The 19,070-nt window shown below is 45.2% G+C and overlaps 1 protein-coding gene across 1 annotated transcript in view; it reads right to left on the reverse strand.

Moving 5' to 3' along the window:
• Igf2r (insulin-like growth factor 2 receptor) overlaps nucleotides 1-19,070 on the reverse strand; it is a gene marked incomplete in the record, with an annotated part of 119,845 nt that overhangs the window by 47,693 nt on the left and 53,082 nt on the right. Inside the window, 12 exon segments of the mRNA XM_013517350.1 lie at nucleotides 3,816-4,008; nucleotides 4,801-4,902; nucleotides 6,669-6,770; nucleotides 8,664-8,843; nucleotides 10,858-11,026; nucleotides 11,723-11,838; nucleotides 12,832-13,009; nucleotides 13,524-13,671; nucleotides 14,252-14,389; nucleotides 16,223-16,366; nucleotides 17,459-17,599; nucleotides 18,815-18,979. Coding sequence (XP_013372804.1) covers nucleotides 3,816-4,008; nucleotides 4,801-4,902; nucleotides 6,669-6,770; nucleotides 8,664-8,843; nucleotides 10,858-11,026; nucleotides 11,723-11,838; nucleotides 12,832-13,009; nucleotides 13,524-13,671; nucleotides 14,252-14,389; nucleotides 16,223-16,366; nucleotides 17,459-17,599; nucleotides 18,815-18,979 — 1,776 coding nt within the window.

The raw sequence follows: 19,070 nt of genomic DNA on the forward strand, positions 1-19,070 counted from the left end.
AAAAGATACATGCTTTCAATTTTTTTTTATTCTGTTGAGATGTATTTTGTAGTCTATCCCGGAGGGTATTCCCTAGATGATGAGAATGTGTATTCCATACTTATTGGATGAAATATTCTACAGATGTCTGTTTCAACCATTTGGTCTAGAGTACAGTTTAACTTTGATAACTTTTTTCTCTTGGTCTAGATGACCTACTCATTTCCTGCTCATTTTTGGTTTCCATTTGCATGGTGTCTGTTTTCATCTGTTCACTTTCAGTCTATCTGTGTATTTACTGTTGAGATAAGTTTCTTACAGTAAGCATCATTGGGCCTAGGTTTTACTTTTAAATGTACAGACAATTTTATCTTTTTAAATTGAGGACTCTAAACCACTTACAAAATTATTCTTGGGAAACACAGACACATCCCTGCTGTTCTCTTAATATATTTCTGGTTGTTTCATGCATCCTTTGTTTCTTTTTTCGCTCTTGTTCATCTCTGTAGCTTGGCAGTTTTCTGCGGTGACACAGTTTGATTTCATTTTCCCTTATCCACTGCTTTACTGCTGAGTTTTGCACTTTCACGTGTGTTCATGACGACTGTCACCTTCTGCTTCTCCTGCAGTATTATCTTAAAGCATTTGTTATCAGTCCACAAGTCCCTTCATTTTGGCCTTAGAAAGTCTTCATTTATCCTTCACTTCTTAAGAACAATTTTGCTGGATATAACATTCTTTCTTGGCTGGCAAGTTTTTCTTCAGGACTTTGAATGTATCACCCCACTGTCTCCAACCTAGCAAGGTTTCTGCAGAGAAGTCTGCTGTTAATCTAATGGGGTTTTTCTACATATGGCATGATGCTTTTCTCTGTTTAGAGAATTTCTGTCTCATATCCAGGTGTGGTGGCACACACCTATAGTCCCAGCATTTGGGAGGCTGAGGCAGGACAATCACCCTGAGTTCGAGGCCAGCCTGGGCTATATAGTGAATTTAAAAACAGCCTAAACAACATACCAAGACCCTGTCCCAAAACACCAAAGAAAGTCTGTCTTGTATTTTTAACAATTTGAGTATAATATGCCTCAGAGACATATTATCTGGTCCAATCTATTAGGGACCCTATGAACTTCATACAGTTGGATGAGCATACGTCTATAAAAATTTGAAAGTTTTCTATAATTATTTCACTGAGATTTTCCTATGCCTTTTTTCTTCTCCTAGAATAAACATAATACAAACGTTTGCTCATGTAATGATGTCCTCTAACTTCAAAAGTTTTTTTCTTTTTCTTTTCTCTCTGTTAATCTGACAGGGCTATTTCAAAAGATTTGTCTTCAAGCTCAGAAATTCCTTCTTGTTCCTTATCAATTCTACTTAGGCTCTCAACTGTATTTTTAAAATTTCACTGAGTCATTAGTTCCAAGATTTCTGATTCCCTTCTATGCTCTCTTATCTCTTTGATAAATTTTTCATTCATATCATGAAATGCATCCCTTTCATCAAATCATTTATCTACATTCTCTTGAGTTTCATTAGATTTTCTTATAATCATTACTTTTAATTCTTTGTCAGGCAATTTGTTGATTTCCTTTTCTTCCTGGGTCTATTGCTAGAGGTACTGTATTTTGTTGGAGGCATCAGGTTATCTTCTTTTTTCATGCCTATGTCCCTACACTATTATTTGTACATCTGATGGATCAGTTGCGTCTATCAATTTTACAGGGTAGCTTTCATAGTAAGACTTTCTAAGGGTGATGTAACAGTCCCAGTGCTGGCTGGATACACTGAACTTGTTCCAAGTGAGTGACTCTGTTAGTATACATGTAACTTCATCAGCAGTAAGTGGGGGTGATATCTATGGATATTTGAGGGGCCCTGGCTGCAAAGGTTTTGGGATTCCACCACCACCTAGGATGTAGCTCCCCCAGGTGGGGCAAATTTGTCAACATGAGCCCCTGAGCCCCACGATGGCTTATGTATGTGAGGACCAGCCTAGTGGCCCATGTGGGCCTATATGTAGCTCAGTGTGCTTAATAGTGGAGTGAAATGCTGTCAGTACCTGGGAACCACAGGTTAACCATTAGTTAACTTGTCTAAGGTGACTTACAGAGCCCTTAGGGGAACTACATGCTCAGAAGGTCTGCCCAGCTGCCTCCTGGGGACAAGAGTGGTTGGATGAGGCTGATCCATCTGCTTCTCAGAGCCTTAGTGGGATGAGCTTCTGAGAACTGGCTACTTCACTATTTCCTAACACCACAGGAAGGTGGGCAGGGTCATGCAGGTACTAAGGCCAAAAATAGGCATGGTGAGTCACTTAGGTGATTCCAGGGCAGTGGAAGACTAGGGCAGGGCTACCTGACTTGCTAGAGGTTTTTGCAAGCCATGCTGCTCAGGGTGGATCACCCAGGTGCTTCTTGGAGCCACAGGAAGGTAGCTGGTTTACAGGCCTCTGACAGCAGAGGAGCTGCAAAGCTCTGTGCAGGAAGAGCCCAGGTATGAAGAGCAGTGTGGCCTGGGCTCTTTCTCCAGCAGTGTGGTAGCTCCATAGCTCCCTAAACTAGACTCACAGCTTGCATGGGTCAGTGTCCCTGACAATAAATGCCTCCTGAATCTGTGCAGTAATATGGGACTGCCAGGCCCTCTGCTCAGGGTCCACCTTGAGAGATGGGATGGTAGATGCTTGTGCTTAGTTCCTGTCTGTGTAAAGATACCCTGTAACTCCATGACCTGTATCTCTATCATGGTCCACTGTACACTGGCTCTCTGCCTCAAACACTCTCATGAAGCAGTTGGTCCTTTTTGTAAGGTGAAGCACACAAGGTACCTGCAGTCAATGGTCTTGCTGACATCATTTCAAGATTTCCAGTTGTAAAATTACCCAGAGAGAGTCTTTGATATTATTCTAGCCACTGTCTACATGGGCAATGCAGTCTTTGGCATCTGTTAGCCTGACACAAGATGTACAAATGTAATGAAGAGTAGGGTGTAACAAGCCCAGGACAGCAGAACCTTCTGCTCTCTTCCAAAGACTAGCCTTCACCTAATGTCTGCTAACATGGCAGTAGCACTTTTAGCAACCAAACCCATGACCAGCTCTCCCCTATGCCTACCATGGTGTGATAGAAACAGCATGGCTTTGGCAGCAGACACAGGCTCCAAGCCCAGCTGTGCTGCCTACTTACTGTGGGGCCCTGGACAAGGTACTGCACCTCTGGGGGTCTGTTTCCTCATCCGCACAACAGGAATGCACTAGCTGCCAGAGCCAAGATCAGAAAGCTAGGGACCTAGATCCTACTGATGCTGACCAATGATAAGCCACTGGCTATGTCCCTGGCACATAGCCTCTCTGGCTTTCATTAGTGTAGGTAAAATGAGACAGTGGTCAAGCAGAAGGACTCAAGCACAAAAGCCAGGTAAGACTCACAGAGCTGGCAGGAACACACAGCACTTTCACACAGGCGTGTGCAGAGAAGACACTCAACACACAGCAGCTGTTGTTACTACTAACACAGCCCTGTCCTCGCAAAGGGCTTGGACTAGATCATGGACTTAATGACACTGTTTCTGCTGCACAGCACAGTTGCAAAAAAATAGAAATGTTACAAATTTAACACAGCAAAACTGTGTTTATTACACTAAGAAACATAAATTTACAGAAAAAAAGTAACTTTTATGATCTTCACCCATCATAAATTCAGCAGCAAAGGAAATGTACATGTGTGACTGTGTGCCCCAGGGAAGACGGAGACTGAGTATCCTATGAAAATGCCAATGGAGTGCACACAGTCACGGAACCACCAAGACTGTACTGACACCCAGGACTCTGAGCTCACCTCTGTCTGCAGGAGATCCTCTGTAGGTCAGCGTCAGCAGGCCCTCCGTGGACAGCTGGAGGCTCTTCTCAAATCCAACGGGCTTTTCAGGCTGCAGATTCTTCAGCTCCTGTGTCTCACTGGTTGCCTCACAACCCGAGGCGGGCTTTCCAGCAATAGTCCCACAGATGGGCATGGCACCACAGACATTGAACTAGAGGCCAATGGTGAGACCACAGAGGTACAGTCAGGCTACATAACTTACCATGAAGAGAAGCCCTAGTAACCAAAGTTAACTATTTGTTATTTATTAATCAGTTTACCATCTCTCCATATTTGGGCAGGTTAAGTCCTCAAGTTAGTAGGTAAGGCAAAAATCAAAGTCTAAATACCAATATCCATAAACTTCCTGTACATATGGTTTTATTTATTTAAATAGCCCTGTATTTATAAATGTTTAAGATTATCTTGCATGTAATAATATACTGTGTTTAATAAAGGGCAGGTCTATAAGGCATAACTACAAGATTTTATGATTATACTAGAGGAAGTTCATATAGTTTGAACCATGTTCATTATAAGCAAATATACAGTGAGAAACTATATTTTTTAATTTATACAAAAGAAAATTGTTTCTCAGTTCTTTTTTTTTTTTTTTTTTTTTTTTTTTTTTTTTTTTTTTTTTGGTTTTTCTCCGGTACCGGGAACCGAACTCACGACTTTGCGCTTGCCAGGCAGGCGCTTTTGCCGCTGAGCTAAATCCCCAGCCCCTCTCAGTTCTTATAGTGATTATAATTTCACTAAATTCAATTTACTATAGTTTTGAAAACAAAGCAGAACACATTCTTTGGTCTGAAGCTAAAGAAAAGAAAAATTCCATCATTATTAACTGGCAAGGAATGGAGTTCGGAACCACATACAGTGTTTTCCTTAGGGACTGCAGGTAACTTCAATGCACTGTCTCTGCGATTCAAAGCAAACTGGAAATTCATCACATGGCTCTTACCACAAATGTCTTCCCAATGCCCGAGACCACATATCCTTGTGAACTGTTGAGTGGGTTAAGATTAAACACAAATCCACTGTTGGGGTCCTTTATAGAGCAGGCCTACAAGAATCAAAAGGGAGAAAGCACACTATCAATCTAATTCCACAGGAGCACTTCCAGAAGCCTGCATATTTGTAATTTACAGGGCTGGACTCCCCATTTACTTAAAAATCCTTATCAAGGGCTAGGTATGGTGGTGCACATTTATAATCCCCACTAGTCGGGAGGCTAAGGCAGAAGAATCACAAGTTAGAAGGCAGCCTGGGAAACTTACTAAGACCCTGTCTTAAAATCAACACACACATTCTCACTTTCTCTCCCCCTCCCCTCTGTGGGACTGTTTTTAGGGGGATTATTTTTGATGGTACTGGGGATTGAACCCAGCCCCTTCACACTGAGCTATATCTCCAGCTCTTTATTTCTTAGACAAGGTCTAAGTCACGAAGGTGCTCAGGCTGGGCTCAAACTTCAATTCCTCCTGCCTCAGCCACCCAGAGTGCTGAGATAATAGTGTGTAGCACTATGCCCAGCAAAAATGAACAATTTTCTTAAAGCACTGGGGATGCAGTTTGGTGCCAGAACATTTATCTGGTATGTATGAGGCCCTAGGTTCAATACCCAGTACAGTAAGTCATAATGAAAAATCCCTATCAAAAAGGCAGCCTATCCAAATACAGCCCCTTTTCTGTACCAAGTGTGGTTACAGACTCAGGTGCTATATTCACCTGGAAGCTCTTGGGCTCCCTAAGGTGAAAGGTGGTAGGAACCGTAAGAAACCCATAACTAATGTCTTTAAAAACCCAAACATGTTAAGAAATCTCAGGTTTTTTATCTCTATGATTCACATAAAGGTACTGATTAAGGCATAATCAGATAACTCACAAACGACTTCTTCCCTTCTTTTGGGTATAATTAACTTTGCCCTGGACCTCCTGTGCCCACCAAATGCAGGGAGTGGTGCAGTGATCACAGCTCCAAAAGCACTAACTACAGATGGGCACCTGGCTCGCCACCGTTCCCACCTTTGCTGAGCAATAACCGGAGCTGGGTCATTAGTGTGGATAAGCTATGGTCCCCGCTGCCCCACACTCTGCAGTGCAGTGGAGACATTAAAAAGGCAGGCAGGGAAACAGCCCTACCACAAAGAAATGTACGCAGCACCATGAAAACAACTCCCTGATGTGCAGAGGCAGGAAACACCTCAGCAAAGCTTATGCTACGCTCTGCAGGACACTGTGAGGCCAACAAAAGCCAGGCCAAGGTTGAACTATCAGGACAAGCCCAGGTGCCACACCTGTCACCTCAGAAGAAGAGAAGCTAGAAGATGTGGCAGGAAGCAGAAGGTGTGGCCCTTCAGTGGCCCATGAGATTACGGGCTTCATCATGCAGGTAAAATCACTTGGAGCACATGGCTCTGCCCTGTGGGTGATGTCACATTGAAACACACAGGGTTTAGGTCACTAAGAGAGACAGCAATCACTTGCAGCACATGGGCCCCACCCTACAGATAAGGTCATATGGAGCACACAGGCTCTGTCCTTCAGGACCAGAGCCAGTGCCACATGGAAGGGACAGGGGTAGAGAGTAGAGAAGAGAAGGAATCTACAGTGAGAGTAAAACTGAGGGTCCTGTTTCTGACCCTGGGACCTGGAACTGAGTGGGGGTAGAGAATACAATATGACCTCAGACACCCGATGTCAACACAGAGGGGATGTTGACACTTGGTTCAAAAAGCAGGGGCAGGGGCAGGGGGAGTTCAGAGCCAGACACCTGGAGAAGACATCTAGCAGGAAGCTCAGCCAGATTGCAGAAGACAGTGCTCGTACCTGGTCTGTATCTGTCATCGTCTGGATGGGGCAGGCAGCCTCTGTGTTCCACAGGAAACTGACCACGCAGTTCCAGTTGAGAGAAAATATGGGGTGGGTGTTCTGAAAGGTCAAGCACAGGGTAAGAGTAACAGAATAGCGACCTAGCCAGCAGGGAGGAGCTCCTCACACAAAATCAGCTGAAATCACTTGGTGTTTATTAAGCATCACCACTCAATAGGCATTGCCTAGTTACACTTTGATGTCATTATCCCTAGCAAAGAGAGATCATCTCTCATTCTCGGATGTTAAGAAACTTGAGATCATGTCAGCAGTTCATAGGAGAATTAAGATTCCAACCTCAGTTTGAGAGACCAACCTGGTGCTTCTTAAAAACATTTTACACAAAAAGCTGAATTCAAAAAGCCAAACACAGCCAAATATGCACACCTGTAATCTCAGCACTTGGGAGGCTGAGGCAGGCAGATCACCACGAGTTCAAGGCCAGACTGAACTACACAGTGAGACCCTGCCTCAAAAAAGAAAAAAAAAGGCCAAACACAAAAGACTGTAATACCAAGGGTTTCATGGATGCAAGCTCAGAATTAGGCAAAGGTGACCTGCGCATCAGAGATTAGCAGAGGGGCTAAGTGATACAGAGGTGAAAAGGGCTTCTAGGTAGGACGAGTGTGTCCTGTTCCTTGATATGGGTTCTAATTATGGGGCTATAATCAACTTGTGAAAAGAGCTGTTCCTAACTCATACTTTAAGTATGCTAGTAAATGTCTCCCCCTAAAGTGCCATGCCCCTGTTGGGACAGAGTCTCTCCACACTGGCTCCAGGGGACTGACTGGCACATTAGCAGAGCCTTCATGGGCAGCCACAGGCTGGCAGCTACGCTGAAAGCTCTGATGCCCTCCCCACTGAGCCTCACCATGAAGGACCCGCAGCCAGGGGCTGGAGGTGGCCATAAGCTGTAGGTGAGAAAACAGGGGCCCACTTAGGGAAACCCTGCCCACCAGGCTCTCTAACTGCAGGCCCCACCTCAGCCTCAGCAGCCATAGGAGCAAAGAAGCAGTACCTGCCTTGACCACACTGTGGGGTCACAGAAAGTAACCGTACCCTGGGTGGGCAAACTCAGCCTAGGGTGTGTAACACTGTGAGCAGGACCTTGATTTGCCCTTGAGTACCACCTGGGCACACTAACCAGCAGGCTGTGTGTGTGCGGAAATCACAGCAATGTGAAATCACTCTGAAGACTAACGTATCAGAAATGCTGGGCAAAGCAGAGTCCAAGAGAACTTCTGGGAAGGACCCAGTATTGCTTGGCAATGAAAACCCAGAAAGGGGAATCCATAGCAGAGTTCCTGGAAGAGGGCACACGACATGCCCAGCATGCACACCCAACCAGGCAGCACTGGGCAGCAAGGACCAATTCCTATAGTCAGAGAAAAGAAACAGGCAGCCCAGGCCAAGGGTGGTGGAGAAAAGCAAGTCTATAATCTCAAAGATGGCCGTGTGCTCCTCTGGAACGGGCCCACACTCAGCCATTCGTTCCTCTCCTCAGATCACAGCAAGGGACAGAGAGGGCTGCACAGTGCCTGGAACATGTGTGAACTACACCCACCTGACAGGTGCAAAGGAGGAACAGCAGTGGCTGGCCCTTAACAGACTATCAGACTATAACTTAATTCATGATGAACACGACTTTCAGTATCTCCTCTCAGGATTTGCCTTTCTGGAAATTATTCAATAACACATGATCCTAGTACTACATAACCCTGAAATTCCTTGTAAAAAAGCAACTGGGTCTGAGATGATTTTTAAAAGTTCTCCACAAAGAGGCTGGTAATGGACACAGCACCAAAAATATGCTTAACGTTCTTCACCCAAAAAAAATCTAACATGGTCAGTTTTATGTCATACACATTTTACCACAATTCAAACTGAACAGGTATGAAATAACCGCAAAGCATTTTTCTGCAGAAAGCGCCCCCACTCCAGGCAGCTCCTTACCAGGCTCCCCCGGGAGCAGACAAGGTGGATCCTCGTGCTGTAGGAGGTGACCCGGCCATCACTGGTGGTGCAGGCTGAGCCGTTCACATACTCCAGCAGGAGACTACCACTCTCCTCCACCACTGGGCCAGTCTTGGCCACTCCCAGGCTGCTGATGGCAACAGCCTCAGCAAAGGTGCCCTGCAACACCATCATCTGTTAGTGTCTATTAGCACCCAATGCAGTTGGTGCAGCATTGAACAGGGTTCAGTTCTCACGGCACTTACATCCCCTAAGGTCCCCATGAACAATGCATGAATGAATCGTGAACCACTGTTCCCAAGGGAGTTACATAACACATCCACATACAAAGAGTGCTCAATGTATACAATGAATGTTTAAAGTATATACTACAGCAAAAGACACTGCCCTTAGTTCCCCTAAAAACACTCCCCTTCTTGCTTCAAACACCTCCTATCATTCTTGCCACTTCCTGAAGCAATTCTAGAGGTCTCTTTTCATGTCTTCACAAGATGTGAGCAAAACTACAGTGAACACTGCTGCTGAGTACCAGCCAATGGAAAGACAGGCTCATGAATATATCACAGTGTGCCCTCACCCACCTTATCCACTGGATTTGGCCCCATGCAACTTCTGGTTGCAAAGTCCCCAAAGTCAAAAATGACCATAAATGGCCAACATTTTTAATAGATGCAGGACACTGACACAGCCATGACAGCACAAATAAGACACTCATGAAAGAAAACTTCCAGAACAGCTTCAGAAAGTAGCAAGAATGATGGGGTAAGTGTGCTCAAAGTAATGGGGAAGGTTAACAGTAACGTTCTTTTGCTATAATAAATGTTTAAAAATTCCAACATTCGTTGTATTTTTCAATTACATCACATATCTCACATCGATTATAATCCTAAATCCTAAAGCAACCCATGCTGACAGATTCTTTTTTATTTTACAAAAGGGAAAAATGTGGCTCAGAAGTACTATATGCAGATGCCAGACTCAAAGCCCCACCCACACTGGGCCCAAACCAGAGCTTTTGGCCTGCCCTCCCTACCCCTCCATCTTCAGATCACCTCAGCATGAGGGCAGAGCACCATGGGAGTCAGCCTCAAGGAGGAACAAGCCTGTGGAACCACCACGCACATCCAAGAATCACTAAGAAAGTGCTCTGTACATTGATTTGGGGGTTACAAAGGTTAGTGAGAAGGCAAATTTACAATGGAGAACCCATGAATAATGAGGACCTGCTATACTATGAGACTACTACTATAATAAAAAATACATACATGTGCTCAAATACACAGAACTGAGAACTCAATTCCTTTGGGGTTGTTTTTATTGTTGCTGGAGATAAGCCTTGTCCACTCAAGGCAAGTGTTCTGCCACTGAGCTACACTATTACATCCCCAAACCCACAGACTCAGTTCTTAACCACCAGAGCACACTATTAACATAGTACATTCCTGGCACACTGCTTTTATAGAAGCCAACTTCCAGAATGCATCTGTATCTTTCCTCGAAAACTCACCTTTTACAGTGACCACAAGGAGTCCTGGCAGTCACTCCATTCAGTCAGAAGACCAGGTGCTGCTCAGTACCCCAAAGAAGTGCTAACATGAGCTCTAGTTGATCCAGAGCAACTTTTCAAAACCAATTTTCCCTACTAAGTAATCCAGAAAAGCCCTTGGAAGTAAACTTTTTTTCCAGTACTGAGGATTAAACCTAGGGCCTTCACACTGAGCTACATCCTCAGCCCTTTTTTCTATTTTGAGAAGGATCTCATTAACTCTAAGTTGCCCAGGTGGGAGTCAAATCTGAATTCTTCCTGCTTCAGGCTCCCTGAGCCTAACTGAACAGGACTGGGAGCAAAAGATCTTTTTTTTTTTACCAGTGTCTATCGAATCAAAGACACTTGAACTCAGGCTAGACATAACTGAGGGGGCTTCCTCTGCCCTTTACTTGATCAAAAATAGCCAAGAGGATGGTATTTTCTTTAAGTTTTAAATCTGAACAGACTCCGGTGTGAGGCACATCCGTCTGGGAGGCCAGCTATTTACATAGGCCTGCTCCCACTCAGAGGGCTTCACCAGAGCAGCCAACCCCACTGTGGTCTGAAGATCCGAAACAAACACCTCCGCCCACTGATCCATGCACTGAGGAAGTCAAATGAGACATCCAAGGATGACAGACATACCTTATTATTTTCGTATTTCATCTGGCAAGCTGATGCATATCTATCACAGCCAGGCACATGATTCAGGGGCCGGCACACGTTAATGTAGTACTTTTTCCATGTAATATGCTCCCCTGAGTTGTCCATGGCATACCAGTTTCCTCCACGACTGCCTTCAGACTTTGCTAGACTAAAAGTTCAAAGGAAAATTTGAAGAGGTTAGACATCTCAGGCTGGCAATTTATTTCTAAGTAGTCAGAGAAATAAAGACCTACCAATGAAACATCTAATACTGAACTACAAAACTGGCTCACTGTGACTTCAGGAGACAATATGTTCTCATGTGACCTTCACAAAGGTCCACATGAACTGGACCTTCAATAAGTGCCCACTCCCTGCACTGACAGTCACTATCCTCAATAATGAAACTACAGACTAAGGGCTCATGTGGCAAAGAATAGGTGGTATTAAGGAGGGGAAGAAGGGCTGAAGGGAGGGAAGCGAAATAGGAAAAAAAGAAGATACACATGTACAGGAACAAATTCCCTATGATGGACATTACCATTACGTACATCTAAAATGTACCATAAGGGTCGGGGATATAGCTCAGTGGCACAAGCAGCTGCCTGGCAAGTGCAAGGTCCTGAGTTCGATTCCCAGTACAAATAAACAAATAAATAAAATGTACCATAAAAAAAAAGAAAGGGAACAGGTGTTATGTGAGGGCTAACCAGACCTGTACTTCCTTCTGCTTCAATCTCCCCACCATGGTCCCACACACCCAGCACCAATATGACCTTTATCCGCTCCGTCAGTGTTTACATACCACCTACATGACCTCAGCAACTACACTGGATGAAGAACCACCCTGGCTGATCCTGCTCACCTGGAGAGGTCGTACTGCTCCAGTGTGGATGGGTCAGTCACCACGCACTCCAGGGGCTCCTCTGGGCAGGCATAACTAGTATACCACCGGAAGTTGTAGGTAGAGTTGTCCTCCTCCTAATGAAATGGAAAGGACCAAGAAAGAAGTAAGGACCATGGTGCCAGTTTGGGCCTGGGATGCCACCCAGTGACACGTGATGAAAAGCTTGGTCCCCAGCATGGTGTCACTGAGGGGTGGTACAATTTTAAAGAAGTAGGGCAGTAGGAGGACTCTGGGTCACTATCACTACGGTGTATCCCCAAAGGGGACAGTGGAGCCCTGCACCCTTCTTCACTCTCTTCGCTTCCTGGCCATGAGGCGAGTGGTGCTGCTCCACCACACTCCTACCATGATGTGCTGCCTGACCACAGCCCAGAACAATGGGCACCTGTCAGAGCGGAAACCTCCACAGCTGTGAGCCGAAAGAAACCCTTTCCAAGTCGATCATCTCATGTACTTGTAGTTACAGAAGGCGAATGAATAGAGACAGCAAAGAGGAAAAGGAAACACTCTGTAAGGACAATATTCAAAAAGAACAAGGACACCACTTGACATGGAAAGTATGTGAAGAAAGGTTCACTTTGTCCAGCTCCTTCCATTCCATTAAATGAAGGTTTTTACTAAAAGCTATAAATTAAGATGGAAATTTGCCTTTGGTTAAGGGAAGGAAGCTGGGTGTGGTGGTGCACACCTATGATCCCAGCACTTGGAGAGATTGAGGCAGGAGGATTGCCAAGAGTTTGAAGCCACCCTTAGCTACACAGAGTTCAAGGTCAGCCTGGACTACACAGCAAGACCCTGTCTCAAAAAAAAAGAGAAGGGGTGACTTTTGATGCTTTACAGTGTTTTGTACCCAAACCAACAGGGCTGTGGACACAGAGGTGCTTAGGTCACTGAATAGGGTGTGTAACAAGTGAATAAATATTGCCTACGCACCCTGGCCAACCTACAAGACATAATTAAGGAGATGATCTGGCCAGAAAACCAGACTAATGACAGCTCTGCTTCTAAATAAAAGGTCTACAGCAGGCCAGGATACCCCCAGAGAAAATCACATGGACAATTCCTACCTGGTACTCAGGGAGACCTATGCCAGCATCTCGATCACAGAGGAAAGTGATCAGTGTGGATCTCGGTGTGTGTTTTTCATTATTATAAGGTGTGCCATCCTTGTAGCTCAGCTGTATCATCCCATCATAATATGAAAGTTTACCATTACTCAGTCCCAAGTTCCACAACTTCTTATCACTGAAATAAATACATGAATGTCTTTCAGAAAGGTCGTGATGAGCAGAAGCAATCCAAGCCGGATGTCCACAGAAGGACAGAGAGCAGCATGGAGCCATGGCCATGACCAGGACCAGGACCCAAGGCTGCAGTCCACAGGAACCCCATGTGTAGACTTCTAAATGCACAGGAAGGCTTCATCCACCCCATCAGGACTCAAACAGACACTTAGCACTGCTGGTTTAAGGCACAACTTGCTTCATTTTAATTGATACTGCACAGAATGGAGAAATACACACATAAACACTTAATAACTGAAAAAACACTAAACACACAGAAGTGAGACATTATATAAACCCACTCCTCCTTCCCCGGGACATGGTTTACCCTCTCTAAGTGGTAAGGCTCCCGGCACCTGCAATTTTGAGGCCAAGTTTTCTGTTGTAAAGCAATGATGAGAATATGCCTATTCCTGAATAAAATATTTGTTAGCACAAAAAGCCACTGAGTAAACCCAAAATGAGCAGTCACTTACCTTTTTGAGACCTGGCAGGCCCCAGAGTCTGGAGGACAGGTTTGCATGGACACTGAGCCACAAACATTGATATAGAACTCATACTTCTCTGTCTCGACTTTATAGGAACCATTTTTCTTCATAAGAGGTGACAAATCAAAAGAAAACCCTAAGTAGGAATAAAAACATAAAAATGGAAAGTCAGTAAGAACACAGGGCAACCTCGCCCCACACTTTCGAGGAGCATGTTTACAGGGGGCTGGAAGAAGCTCAAGGGGCAGAGGGAACACTTCCCCTCAGGGTACCAGCCCTGCACCTACCACCATTTTCCTTGGACACAAAATGAATACCATCCCATCCGTTTTTACCGCACATCCCTTTTTACAGCCCTATACAATGCCTGTAACTGCTAGTCTGATAAACTACCAGTATATCCAGGCAGGATGACCATGGTCCAGAGACCTTCCTAGAGCATGTCCCAGGAGACGTTTCCTCTGGGCATGAGTGTTTTGCCAACACAAGTCAGTCCCTTGTGTCCCCAAATGCTGCATACACCAAACCCAGCTCCAGCATGAACTGAAGAAGGTCTCTTCAATAACTCATGCCCCAAACATCAGAAAGTCAGGATTTTGCTCAAATGGCATTAATGAAATCTGGAAGCAGGTTACCTCCAAAACATAATGTTTAGGAAAAAGGCCTAAGTGGTTCCACATCACGGTGAACAACAGAAACACCGTTCAGATACACACCCGCCTGGGAATCAAAGACCGTGCAATTTTCTCCTTCTGTCCTCGACAGCACACAGGCAGCAGCTGTGTGCCACTCAAACTCATAGAAGCAGCCGCTGTCCGCAGAAGTCCTCAACACGGGAGCACTTTCTAGGTCACCTGGTAAGGAGGAAAAAAAAAAATCAATCACTGATCCATTTGTTCTGAAAATCTTCCCTTCGTGTTCTATTCAACATAGACTTGGAAGGGACTGTAGGAAATGAGGAATAGCACTTTCAAGGTCAAAAATTGGTCCTAAAATACCGTATGACTTGACTCATGAGGTATCTAGAATAGCCAAATGCAGAGAGACAAAGTGGAGCAGTGGCTGCCAGAGGCGGGAGCCCAGGGATGGAGAGTTACAGTTTAGTGGCAGTGAGCCTCTCTGTCTGGGCCAACGGAAAAGTTCTAGATAGAGATGGTGGATGCAAACCATGTGACTGTGCACAGTACACCAAGTGGAACACCTGGACAGTACACCAAGTGGAACACCTGGACATGGTTAGCAGGGCAAATCTGAGGTTGTGCATATTTTGCCACCAATTTCTAAATATGATTAAAACAGTAAATGTTGTTATACATATTTTACCACAATAAAATGAGAAAAAAATAGCCCTAGTCTTTGATTTTCTCCCACAGTGGAGAATTTGTCCAAATGAAAGATGTCAGTAGGAGGTATAGGGAGGATATGTACATCACAACTTCTAATACTGGAAATGTGCTATTAATCTAGCAACTTGGAAAATGCTTAAAAATAGTAAAACCACACTATGCCAACAAAGAAATCCCTAAAACTTGTAAATAGAACCATACAACACTGAACAATGTCCACAAAATAAATTATGTGGAGAAACATTAAAATGTATGAATAGCCAGTTATGGTGGCACATGCCTGTAATTCCAGCACTAAGGAGGCTGAGGCAGGAGTATTACTGAGAGCTCAAGGCCAGCCTGGGCTACACAATGAGACCATGTCTCAAGAAAATCTTTTTTTAAAATATATGAATATATGAAGATCTTGATTCAGCAGGGAAGTTAAAACAAATGCTATGTTTAAAATGAGAACATGAGTAATCTTCTTAAATCATTTATGTATTCTCCCTCTTTGGAGGGAGCTCAGCACCTACATCCCTGACCCTGTAATCATCCTAAGGAACAGGACACCATGTAGAGACTCAAGACTCACTTGGAAAAGGACAACACAACTGTCTGTTGACACCATATGGCTTCATTTCTGGGCTGAAACCCCGCAGACCCACCCCCTCATCCCGAGACTGCAGAAGGGAAGGGCTCAGCATCACCACTCTCATTCAACCCTCCACAGAGGCTCATGAGGAAGAGAAAAGAAAAAAGCCAATGCACCTCTGACAAATGCTACTAAAACATTCCTTTTGTTTTTAAATGTTTACCTGTAATCATTATGTACTGCATGCATGTTATGGTTTGGTTCTGGGTCTCCCTCTAAAGCCTCATGCAGTCATGGGGTGGGCTTCTAGAGGTTATGATTGATGCATGGTCCAATGATGGAATTATGGATGTGAGTGCTACACCTGCCTTGGGGTGGATAGTTTGCAGACAATGTAAGGGCTCCTCCCTTTTTGCTCTTATTGCTTTCCCTGTCTTCCACCCCCATGAACAGTTGCCCTCTGCCATGTGCCACTCTGCCTTGGAGCCAGCCAGGTATAGACTGAAACTCCCACAAACTGTGAGCTAAATAAACCTTTCCTTCCTTAATTTTGGGTGTCAGGTATTTTGTCTCAGCAATGAGAGAAAAGTAACCAAGACAATATATGTACTAATACATATTTTTTTAAATTAGCCAGGCATGGCGATGCACACCTGTAACCCTAACACTCGAGAGGCTGAGGCAGGAGGATTGCAGTGAGTTTGAGGCCAGCCTGGGCTACATAACAAGACCCTTCCTCAAAAACAAAAGAGAAATTAAGTATTTACCTGGCTTGCACATGAGTGTGATATTAGTTGTTATTTTCTTGTCAGCACCACAATCACTACCATCTGAGTAGGAGAGTTGAATGTTTCCTTTCTCTTTTGTGGGAGAAGAGATAAATTTTCCCAGACTTTTACTTCCCGTCTTATCTGGAAAAGAGAAAGAGAAAGGAAGAGAAGACATAGTGAAAAATGATCGTGATGCTGGGCTGGAGGTACAGCTCAGAGGTAGAGCGCTTGCCTAACATGCAGAGGCCCTCAGTTTGCTTCTCAGCCTTATCAGAAAGGGAAACAAAAGGGAAAGGGACAGAGAAAGGGACAGGGACAGGGAGGGACAGAGGGAGGGGAAAGGGAAGGGAAGGGGAAGGGGAAGGGGAAAGGGAAAGGGGAAAGGGAAAGGAAGAAACCATGATTCAGACAACAAAATGCTAGTATTCAGCTGAGGCCCAGCAGGTAGAGCACGGCCTTCTCCAAATCTTTCCTAAGACATGGAAATAACTGCCTCTGTTTTCAAAGACACATCACTGACTCTGAACAGAGATAATTCCTTTAATCCTACTGAGACGCACAGCTCCTTATGGAATGTTTAGAACAGATCTGCATTGGGCTTGTCACCTGGTGCTATCAAGATGCACTCTGTATGACATGCTGAGCCTCTGTCAGAGTGAAAAGTCTCGTGACAACCACAGGACCACACAGGGACAGCAGAAGGACAGCACACTGGGGGCTCTTCCCCAAGCCATACTTTTGAACATATTTAGGCAGTAAAATTCTTTTAAAAAGAAAAAAATCACAAACACAAGTTGTGTTTAACACTAAGTAATGCCAGAGCTATTCTTCAAGTCGAATTAAATTGAAAAAAAAAAAAAAAGAGGGCTGTTGGGCAGTGGCCACACCTACAGTCCCAACATTCAGGAGGCTGAGGCAGCAGGGCCATGAGTACAAGACCAGCCTGCACCAGGCAGCAAGCTCACAGCCACCATCGACCACTTGGGGGGGGTCACGTATTTCCCAGTGTGATTCCATCCCCAGATAAGGCTTCAACCAACATCAGGCTGCTCCAGTCACAATCAGGGTTCCAGAGCACCAACATTTATGTCATTAGAACTGTTTCTTACCATCTTCCTATGTGACACCCAAGAAGGGGAAGCTGAGATGAGCCACAAGAGGATTTTCTATGTCACCCCATACAGGAAGCAGCTGGGTTCCGCTCACCCAAATCTTCCCACTGGCACCACTCACCCACAGTGCACACAGCAGCATCCTCAGGACAGCTTACGGCCCCGCCCACCCGCAGCACCCTGTGACAGATGTTAATGAAGAAATGCTTCTTTTCTGCTCCTGTCTGGCTGCCATCCACTGCTTCCCAATTTTGTTCTGATTCTGTAACCAGAAAAAAAGTTTCTTTAACCAAAGGCAATCAGCTCATTCCCTCAGGGTCATACAAATGGTGACTAAGCCAAAGGTCAAGAGCCCGAGACTTGGACAAAGAACACCAGCATTCCCATTTCCAAAACCCAACCCAGGAAGGCTGAGGGCACAGAAATTCACAGCTGCGGCTTTCTCACTGAATGTGACATAAAGCCAGCCACACCCAACGTGTCTGCAGAAGAACAGGCTTACCAGAGGATACAGAATTAGACAGCATACTTTTCCTAAGCCCCACCAAAAGAAATCAGAGACTGGGACTGAATCAGAAGCCTAATGGTGTGCCAGGCCTACAGAATAGCATGCCACTGAGGCCACGCCCAGTGACTGGAGCATGTCTATAATCCCAGGCTCTGGGAAGCTGAGGGAGGTGGATTGCAAGTTTGAGCCCAGCCTAGGCAACTTGGCAATTCAGCAAGACCATGTTTCAAAATTTTAAAAAGGGCTGGAGGCATAGCTCAATGCATAGGCCATGGGTTCAATCCCCAGTATGGGAGGCAGAGGGGACTACAGTCTTGTTCATGCATGAAGATCAAGGACAGGACAGAAGGTCTGGTATCCCCAAAAGTAAGCAGATGTGTATGATGACTGAATCCAAAGGCTCACACTTCTAGAGTGAGCAGGACCATCAATAATCAGCAGAAGGTTGTGAGGGTACATGAGGACTTAACAGCAAAGAAAGGAATAAGGGGCAGCCATGATAAGCAGACCATCCCAGAAGAAGGGATTAGGGACAAATTTGAGCTTTGTATGGAGAAAGACAGAGAGTTAGGAAAGTACATTCTTATGCAAAGTGATCCTTTTGCAAATGGAGAACAGGATGTGGTAGGCAGAAGGCAAAAGGCCCTCGGCTGGTGCTGACTGGCTGACTGGCGCAGGGTTTGGAAAGAATACCGCACTGTGAGGCCCACAACCTACAGAAACCATGCAGGACGATGCATGTAGGGCCAGGGCCTCGCCTGGGCACAGTCACGTGGCTGGAGTGGGAACTTTCCAAGCCTCGAAACAGAAAGCATGAGGTCTGACACACACTAGGCACCGGTGGTTCTCATTAAACTCTGGTAAAATGAGCCCAAAGTAACCAAGCTTGAAAATGAAAATGCTGGTCTCAAATGCAGGTGATTCAGTATTCAGGGACAGCTGACCCAGGAACGGAGGTCTGTGGGCTACCTGAGTGGCGAGCCAGGGTGGACAGGTCGTAGCGCTTCATCCCATCACTGACACCACAGAGGAGGTCTTCCTTCTCCTTGACACAGGCATACTTCGTGTCCCACGTGAAGAAGTAGGTGCAATCTACCTCCCCTGTGAACACAGGTTCTCCTTTCCCATCATTCCCTGCACGGTGTGAGAGGAGAACATATAATCACTACAAAGCTATGACCGAGGAGCAGCTCAGGAGCAAGGAACAGTCACCAGGACAAGGGGA

Source organism: Chinchilla lanigera, unplaced genomic scaffold (assembly GCF_000276665.1).
Source record: "Chinchilla lanigera isolate Chin_1 unplaced genomic scaffold, ChiLan1.0 scaffold00038, whole genome shotgun sequence".
NCBI lineage: Eukaryota > Metazoa > Chordata > Mammalia > Rodentia > Chinchillidae > Chinchilla > Chinchilla lanigera.